Source organism: Narcine bancroftii, chromosome 5 (assembly GCF_036971445.1).
Source record: "Narcine bancroftii isolate sNarBan1 chromosome 5, sNarBan1.hap1, whole genome shotgun sequence".
NCBI classification, from domain to species: Eukaryota; Metazoa; Chordata; class Chondrichthyes; order Torpediniformes; family Narcinidae; genus Narcine; species Narcine bancroftii.
The window spans coordinates 216,856,612-216,866,305 of NC_091473.1; the positions used below are offsets into that span (position 1 = coordinate 216,856,612).

Below are 9,694 nucleotides of genomic sequence, written 5' to 3' on the forward strand. Positions count from 1 at the left end.
CAACTCAGATGTTGTTAATGTTATGCCACTCTCTCCAACAATACCAAATATAGCAGTTAATAAGTTGGTTTAAAATTATCTTTAAAAAGTGCAAAGAACATTTAGAATATTTTGTTCCAATATTTCTCAAAACTCTGGCATGTTCAAAACATATGAATTGATGAAGCATCTCCATTGTTGCATTTATCACAAGGAAGAGATAACGAGATAGTTTGACTTTGGACATATGAGCCCTATTGACTACTTTAAATTGTAGGAGAGAGTGGCGGGCACATAAAGAAGAGGTATTAAGCAATTTGAAAATCGCATTCCAAGTTTCCTCAGAAATTGAAAACTGTAGGTCCTATTCCCAGGCTTTTTTAAAAAAAAATTATCTAAGGGAGCCTCTATTATTCCCAACATGTCATAAATGTTAGTAGTGAACCATTATAAAAGGTTTTAAATTAAAAATTACATCAATTAAATTCTTATCAGTCTTCTTAGGAAATATATGTAATTAAGATCATTAAAAAAATCACTAATTTGTAGATAATTAAAAAATTGAGTTTTTGGTAGACCGTATTTAACTGAAAATTGTTCAAGGAAGCGACACTCCCTTTGACAAATAAATTTTTTAAACATTTAATGTCCAATCTGTACCATTCTTTAAAAGTTGCATTGTTCACAGGAGGTTTAGGAAATAATTAGAAAAAATAGGTCTAGGGAGAGAAAATCTCATTAAACCAAAATGTTTTATAAATTGTATCCAGATCCTCAAAGTATGTTTAACTATTTTCAATTAAATTTTCTTTATTCATCTCAGATGCAGAACTCGACAAACGTTTCATGAGACAGAGAAGCTGAAATTAATTGAGATTTTTTTCTGATATTATTTGTTTTTTTGCTGGATCTGTTGGTGATAATTTAAAATATGAAATGAAAAGGATCCAACATGGAATTTCTTGGCTTTATAAGTCAACTGCGCTTTGGCACAGAACTCCAATGCGCCAATGTATGCCCACAGCAGGGAGGGAAGGGCCAATGCCCGTCAATTCTTCTCAGCGATGGATGCATTTTGAAATGAGAATGAAGGGAGATTTCACCACGTCCTTCAACTGGTCCCGGAACCTGGTCTGGGTGACGGCGTAGAGAGCAGTGTTGGTGCAACAGCTCAGGAGCTGCATCATAAAACACAACTCCCGCAGAGATGCAGGTGGAAACACAGACACATACCCCAGTAAGCACATTCGGTTCCACATATAAAATACAGTAAACAACACCCATAAGAGGATAAAATTCCCGGAAATGATCAACAATAAAATAAGAGATTTTCTACGACTCGCCATTTCTGGATCATGGGCACCTTCCCCACTGCTGGGAGCCCGAAGTCTCCTGCGGGCTCGACTCGCCACTAACACGTGTCTGATGGTCAGAGCATTGAACAGGAGAACCAGGATGAACGGGATTACAGGGGTGAGGATGTAATGGAGAAGCTCAATCCACCCCCAGATTTGCGATTCCAGAAGTCTGGCTCTCGGCATGCAAAACCAGCGGGCGTAAGCGAGGGAATATTCCGAGGTGAGCATGAAACACCAGGAAATGTTCTTTAAGCAGCTGAGAGCGGTCACTGTCCCCAGAACCACCAGCGCCGTTCTCTCGGTACAATAGTTAGTCTTCAGTTTCTGACAACAGATGGAGACGAATCGATCGAAGGTGAAGGTGACGGTGAACCAGACAGAACAGTCGGTGGCGGTGTACAGCAGGAAGGCGTGGACATCACACACGCGGATGGACCGCACGAAACCAAAGTAATCCCGATATGCAATTGGAATCTGCCTCAACATCACGTCCATGAAAACGACGATCAAATCCGTGGCTGCCATGGCAACCAGGTAGCGAGTGACACCTTTGGCGAGACCGCATTTTCCCCGGGACAGGATCACAATGGTCATTATATTCACTATTTTCGCATAAAAATGGAAATTACAGATCAGGTTTGGAGCAAAGGTAGCAAATTCACAGACTTGTATCGGTAGATGTTAGAGATTTATTATACCTGGCTATTGCAAATCGTACTATCTTTTCCAAGTCAAGCAGTAGGAGCACAGCTTGATTAAGCGGCAGTTGAGTCTCTTTTCTGAGTTGTGAAGTGAGGCTCAGCAGCCAATAAAAAGGGAGCCGAGTATAGCGGGCGGCCATGGGCGCTGCCATCTTGGGCGGGAGATGGCAAGTGCAATGGTAGAGTTTAAGTTCTATGGCCTTGGTCGAAAGTCTTCAAAAGGTGAGGGTATTTTTCATTGCGTGTTAATGCAGTGGAGACGTCAGTCAGGACAGAGGTATGCTGCTTTGCATGATGTGGCCTCAAAAGTAGAGAGGGTGGGAAAGAAGACAGAGATGCTCTTGTCTTCACTGGGATGAGAATGTTGATGAAAAGTAAAGTTATCTTACAGTCCTGTAAAAGTTTGATCCATTCACACTTTGGGTTTTGTGTGCAATTTTGGCCGCCCCACGCTAGGAAGGGTATGGATTTTCAAGCATATTTCCTGTATTAGATGGCATGAGTTTGAAAAGAGGATGTCGACACTTGGGCTACTTTCACTGGAACAATGGGGGTTTTGCGGAGACCTGCTGGAAATATATGACTTTATGAGAGTCATAGATAGGAGGGATATTCAACATCTTTTCCCAGGATTAATATGGATGGTCATGAGACCCCTCCGGCAGAAACCTGGTCAAAGCCACTCCATCAGTCAATCAAGGTCAAGAGTTCAAGGGTACTCACAGCATCCACGCACCCCTTTTGGCCCCTTTGAAGCAAACCACACCTGCCTACTGGTTTCTTTAATGACCTGCCCTATTTAGGGCATACCTGAGAGCCCCCCCCCCCCGGGCTGGGGGGTATGAAAGCCCAACACATGGAGCAGCTGGGTCTCTATTTTCCCCTGACTACGAATGTAAGTTCCACCCCAGGTCACTCGCCAGACCACGCCAGAGAGGCAATTGTTGTTACCTCTTTTAGGTTGTTAGTTGTGTCCGACGCGAGTGTGCCTTGTCTCAGTGTGTGTGTGTGTGTGTGTGTGAGAGAGAGCACTCGCGCGTGTTATGCCATTATATAGAACTACTCATGTATTGGACGACCCGGAATTTTCATTGAAAAATATTAGTTTTGAATGATACTCTTTGAATAAGACGCCATCCCATTCACCCCCAACCCCCCACCCCCACCCCCCACCTTCCACAAACACACTCAGTCCGAAAAATTTCTGGCACTTACCGCTAACCAGTGGATGCTGATAAAAAGCAAATCACAGTATTTAATAACAAATTATCATTTAAATGTTTAAATTTTATTTGGATATTTTCATATAAACTACTATCGGCTCCGGTAACAGGCCGTTTAAAAGCCTGTACAATACTAGCATATTTGCACCAGGCGGCTGGACCCCGCGGAGGAGCGCTGAGACTTCGTAAATAATATGCGCGAGATTGCATTGGAGCCGGCAATGATATTGCGATTCGTTAAGCTAAGAATTTTATGCTCTTTATATAAGACGACCATAATTTCGTTTTTTTTAAATGATCGAGAGTCGTACTATACAACGGTATATACGGTAAGGGTATTTCGTTATATTCGACGTGTTCTCTTCTTGCATGACATTAAAGGTCTAGTCGATGAAAGGAGGATATAGAGCGAGGTGCAACAACCAACGTTTGGAATCAGAATCGGGAACAATTTCTGGCAAGAGGATAAATGGGCTGAAGAATTAACTCTCGGCAAAATAACTCACCAGGAACAGCGACGAGGGCGAGGATGGGATAGTAAATCAGTTTAAAGGTCTGCACCGCATAATAGACCCGAAGGTTTAACGTCAGCCAGTCATCAGAAGCCAAAATATATTGGGCCATCCAGAAGACATTCTTCCTCTTGCCGCTCAGGCTCCAAACGGCTGTTGGCAGATTCAGATCGATTCCAGTCGGAGCCTCCTCTGTGGTCCCCAAGTTCCTTCCTCTGCTCTCCATTCCCGGGGAAGAACGAGTTTCTGTCGATGCTCTTTCAAATAACCACCATTAATAGAAGAGAGGAGGTCCCTGGTGATGAGATCCAACTTCGGGGAGATTGACGTTAATTACACTGAGTAAAGGAACAACTTCAATTAACCCCTTTATATCCAGGCCGAGGTAACACCAAGGACAGGAGAGAACGGGAAAGCCGCCAGAACCCAGGATTTATATCCGGAGGCTTGTTTCTTCTTTAAAAATATTTTATTTAAAAGAAAAAAAACCATGATTACATAAATAATACAGCAATACCATATATCATCATTCTAACATGGAGTATTTTATATATTTTTTTAATATATTTTTTATTTTATTTTATATATATATATACCTAAAAAGCGACCCGACCCGCCAATCTTACCCACTAACCCAGGACAAAAATGAAGAAAAAAGAGTGGAAAAAGAGGAGAATACCAAACACCAATTCTTATATTGTGGAATAAGGAAATCTCACTATAACCAGATCTCCATCTTCAAATTTTCCAATTAAAATAATCCAATATGGGCTCCAAATCTTTTTAAATACATAATAGTTATCCCTTAAATTATACGTTATCTTCTCCAATGGAATACATGACCTTAATTCCGAACGCCATCTTTGTAAATTAAGATCCATCTGATCATTCCACGAAATAGCTATACATTTCCTCGTCACTGCCAATACCAAACTCAAAAAAGCTCATTCAAATGCATCCAATTTAAATAACAAACCAAACTCACAAATATCCCCAAGTAAAAATATTTTTGGATCTAAGGAACATTTTATTTTCTAAATATTCTGTAAACAATCCTTAACCCAAGACCAAAGGATTTAACCTTATCACAAGACCATTCTTTCTTTGGCTTGGCTTCGCGGACGAAGATTTATGGAGGGAGTAAAAAGTCCACGTCAGCTGCAGGCTCGTTTGTGGCTGACAAGTCCGATGCGGGACAGGCAGACACGGTTGCAGCGGCTGCAGGGGAAAATTGGTTGGTTGGGGTTGGGTGTTGGGTTTTTCCTCCTTTGCCTTTTGTCAGTGAGGTGGGCTCTGTGGTCTTCTTCAAAGGAGGTTGCTGCCCGCCAAACTGTGAGGCGCCAAGATGCACGGTTTGAGGCGATATCAGCCCACTGGCGGTGGTCAATGTGGCAGGCACCAAGAGATTTCTTTAGGCAGTCCTTGTACCTTTTCTTTGGTGCACCTCTGTCACGGTGGCCAGTGGAGAGCTCGCCATATAACACGATCTTGGGAAGGTGATGGTCCTCCATTCTGGAGACGTGACCCACCCAGCGCAGCTGGATCTTCAGCAGCGTGGACTCGATGCTGTCAACCTCTGCCATCTCGAGTACTTCGACGTTAGGGATGAAAGCGCTCCAATGGATGTTGAGGATGGAGCGGAGATAACGCTGGTGGAAGCGTTCTAGGAGCCGTAGGTGATGCCGGTAGAGGACCCATGATTCGGAGCCGAACAGGAGTGTGGATATGACAACAGCTCTGTATACACTTATCTTTGTGAGGTTTTTCAGTTGGTTGTTTTTCCAGACTCTTTTGTGTAGTCTTCCAAAGGCGCTATTTGCCTTGGCAAGTCTGTTGTATATCTCATTGTTGATCCTTGCATCTGATGAAATGGTGCAGCCGAGATAGGTAAACTGGTTGACCGTTTTGAGTTTTGTGTGCCCAATGGAGATGTGGGGGGGGGCTGGTAGTCATGGTGGGGAGCTGGCTGATGGAGGACCTCAGTTTTCTTCAGGCTGACTTCCAGGCCAAACATTTTGGCAGTTTCCGCAAAGCAGGACGTCAAGCGCTGAAGAGCTGGCTCTGAATGTGCAACTAAAGCGGCATCGTCTGCAAAGAGTAGTTCACGGACAAGTTTCTCTTGTGTCTTGGTGTGAGCTTGCAGGCACCTCAGACTGAAGAGACTGCCATCCGTGCGGTACCGGATGTAAACAGGGTCTTCATTGTTGAGGTCTTTCATGGCTTGGTTCAGCATCATGCTGAAGAAGATTGAAAAGAGGGTTGGTGCGAGAACACAGCCTTGCTTCACGCCATTGTTAATGGAGAAGGGTTCAGAGAGCTATTGAATGTAAAAATGTACCTTTCTGGCCATTACTCCAAAAACACAAATCAGTATAGCTCAAATTATATCTTTTCCAACGCTCCAGATTCAAGTATAATTAGGAACATAGGAACATAGGAAGTAGGAACAGGAGTAGGTCAAAAATGTCCCATCGAGCCTGCTCCGCCATTCAATATGATCATGGCTGATCTAATTTATGACCTAACTCCACCTACCTGCCTTCTCCCCATATCCCCTAATTCCTCTATCATGTAAGAATTTATCTAACCGAATTTTAAATATGTTTAATGAAGCAGCCTCAACCACTTCCCTGCTTAGAGAATTCCAAACATTCACTACTCTCTGGGAAAAACTATTTTTCCTCATCTCTGTCCTAAATCTACTCCCGCGAATCTTGAGACTGTGTCCTCTCATTTTAGTTTCCCCGGCCAGCTCAAAAAACCTTCCTACATCTATCCTATCCATACCCTTCATAATCCTATATGTTTCTATAAGATCTCCTCTCATTCTTCTGAACTCGAGCTAATACAATCCTAGACGATTTAATCTTTCATCATAAGTCAACCCCTTCATCCCAGCGATCAACCTAGTAAACCTCCTCTGGACCGTCTCCAAAGCCAGTATATCCTTCCTCAAATATGGAGACCAGAACTGGACACAGTACTCCAGGTGTGGACTCACCAGTACCTTATACAGTTGCAACATTACCTCCCTACTCCTGAATTCAATTCCTCTAGCGATGAAGGCCAACATTCCATTTGCCTTCTTAATAACCTGCTGCACCTGCAACCTAACTTTTTGCGATTCATACACAAGCACTCCCAAGTCCCTCTGCACAACAGCATGCTGTAGTTTTTCACCCTTTAAATAATATTCAGCTCTTTTATTTTTCTTGCCAAAGTGGATAACCTCACACTTACTAACATTGTACTCCATCTGCCAGACCTTTGCCCACTCATCCAGCTTAACTATATCCCTCTGCAGACTCTCCACATGCTCATTACAATTTGCTCTTCCACTCAATTTGGTGTCATCCGCAAACTTGGCTACACCACATTTTGTCCCCTCCTCCAAGTCATCAATGTAAATGATGAACAGTTGTGGGCCTAACACTGACCCCTGCGGCACCCCACTTGCCACTTTCTGCCAACCTGAAAAACTCCCATTTATCCCGACTCTCTGCCTCCTGTCAGACAACCAATTTTCAATCCAGGCCAATATACTTCCCCGGACTCCACTTACCTGTAACTTGCTTATAAGTCTCTTGTGCGGCACCTTATCAAACGCTTTCAGGAAATCCAAATATATAACATCAACCTGTTCCCCTCTATCCACCGCACCCATTATATCCTCAAGTTTGTCAAACAAGATCTTCCCTTTCTAAAACCATGCTGCGTCTGCCTGATTTAACCCTTACGTTCCAAAAGTTTCACTATTTCATCTTTAATAATGGCTTCAAACATTTTTCCAGCTACAGACATCAAGCTAATTGTCCGATAATTTCCAATCTTCTGCCTACATCCCTTCTCAAAAGGTGGCATGACGTTTGCTGTCTTCCAGTCTGCCGGGACCTGCCCAGAATACAAGGAATTTTGGTATATGACCACCAATGCATCAACTATAACTTCTGCCATTTCCTTCAGAACCCTTGGATGCATATCATCAGGACCAGGTGATTTGTTTGGCTTTAGTCCCATTAGTTTCTCCATCACTACTTCCTTTGTAACAACTATTTTATCAAGGCCCTCCCCAACATTCGCATCCTTATCTCCGCACTTGGGCATGCTGGACGAGTCTTCCACCGTGAAGACTGACGCAAAATATTTGTTTAATGCCTCGGCCATTTCCTTATGTTTTGCTAGCAGTTTTCCTTTCTCATCCTCCAAGGGTCCTATTTTAACTCTGGCCACCCTCTTCCGTTTTGTATATTTATAATATTTTTTGCTTTCTGTTTTTATATTTTGTGCCAATTTACTTTCATAAACCTTTTCCCATTTCTTATTACCTGCTTTGTAACCCCTAGTTGTCTCTTAAAGTTATCCCAATCTTCCAGTTTCTCACTGCTCTTTGCAGCTTTGCACACCTGTGCCTTCAATTTTATACTCTTCTTTATTTCCTTTGTTAACTACGGTTGATTTTTCCCTCCCTTGCTGCCCTTTTTCCTGACCGGAATATATTTTTGTTGAGCATTACAAAATATTTCTTTGAAAATCTTCCACTGTTCCTCAACTGTTTCGTCAATTAGCCTGTGCTCCCACTCTGCCCAATTCCTCCCTCATCCTATGGTAGTCACCCCTGTTTAAGCATAATATATTAGTTTTAGATCTAACTATTTCCCCTTCCATCTGAATGAGAAATTCAATCATACCATGATCGCTATTTCCCAGATGGTCTCTGACTATTACATCATTTACTCTACTTATCTCATTGCACAACACTAGATCCAGGAGAGCATTTTCTCTTGTTGGTTCCTTAGCATGCTGTTCAAGAAAGCTATCGCCGATGCATTCTATGAAGTCCTCTTCCAGACTCCCATGACCGACTTGATTTTCCCAATCTATGTGGAAGTTAAGGTCCCCCATGACTACTGCCGTATCATTATTACATGCCTCACTTATCTCTCTATTTATTTCCTGTGCCACTAAACTATTGTTATTTGGTGGGCGATAGAAAACACCCACCAATAACTTTTTCCCTTTGTTATTCTTTATCTCTACCCAAATGGACTCAACATTATGCTCTTTAGATCTTATAACATCCCTCACTACTGCCTGGAGCTCATCTTTGATTAAGAGTGCAACTCCACCTCCCTTACCATCCTGTCTATCTCTTTGCACCACCTGATACCCTTGAAAGTTTAATTCCCATTTAGGGTCACCTTGTAGCCATGTTTCCATGATGGCTACCAAATCATAGGCATGGGTACCGATTTGCGCCTCAATTCACTAACCTTATTTCTAATACTGCGGGCATTCAGATAAAGTGCCCTTATGCTCTTTGTCCTTTTAATATCTAGTGACTTCTGTAACCTTTTCTTTTGATTTTTCTGCCCACTATTTTACTTTGTCATTTTCTTAACACTATCATTGACCCAAAAACTCACTGCACCATCTGATTTTTTACTTTCTCCTCCCAACATTACTTTTCCTATTTTACTTTTCCTGGCCATTACTTTATCTTCCCTACCCTTTTCCCTATCACTCTGGTTCCCATACCCCTGCCAAATTAGTTTGCCCCACTGCTGTACCAAACATACTTGCCAAAATGTTGACACCTTTTGGATTTAGGTGCAACCCATGTAAAGATCATGCCTTCCCCAAAAGAGATCCCAGTGATCCAAGAAGCCAAATCCTTGCCATGTACACCAGCACCTCAGCCACACGTTCATTTTCCTTATCCTTACATTCTTTTCATCACTTGCATTTAGAACGTAGTAATCCTGAGATCGCCACCCTAGCATTCCTGTCTTTCAGCTTTCATCCCAGCTCACTGTAATCCCTTTTCATTACCTCCTCGTTTTTCTTGTCAATGTCGTTTTTACCCACATGTACCAAGACATCAGGCTGCTCTCCCTCTCCTCTCAGAAAATTTTGGACCCGAT

The 9,694-nt window shown here is 42.6% G+C and overlaps 1 protein-coding gene across 1 annotated transcript; it reads right to left on the minus strand.

The window, feature by feature from the left end:
- Positions 1–1,037: 1,037 nt before the first annotated feature.
- LOC138763005 (probable G-protein coupled receptor 139) lies at positions 1,038–3,915 on the minus strand. The gene is made up of 2 exons (XM_069936485.1): positions 3,768–3,915; positions 1,038–1,939 (listed from the first exon to the last, which is right to left on the minus strand). Exons 1-2 carry the CDS (start codon positions 3,883–3,885, stop codon positions 1,038–1,040), a joined length of 1,020 nt encoding a protein of 339 aa, XP_069792586.1. The 5' UTR covers positions 3,886–3,915.
- Positions 3,916–9,694: the final 5,779 nt, after the last annotated feature.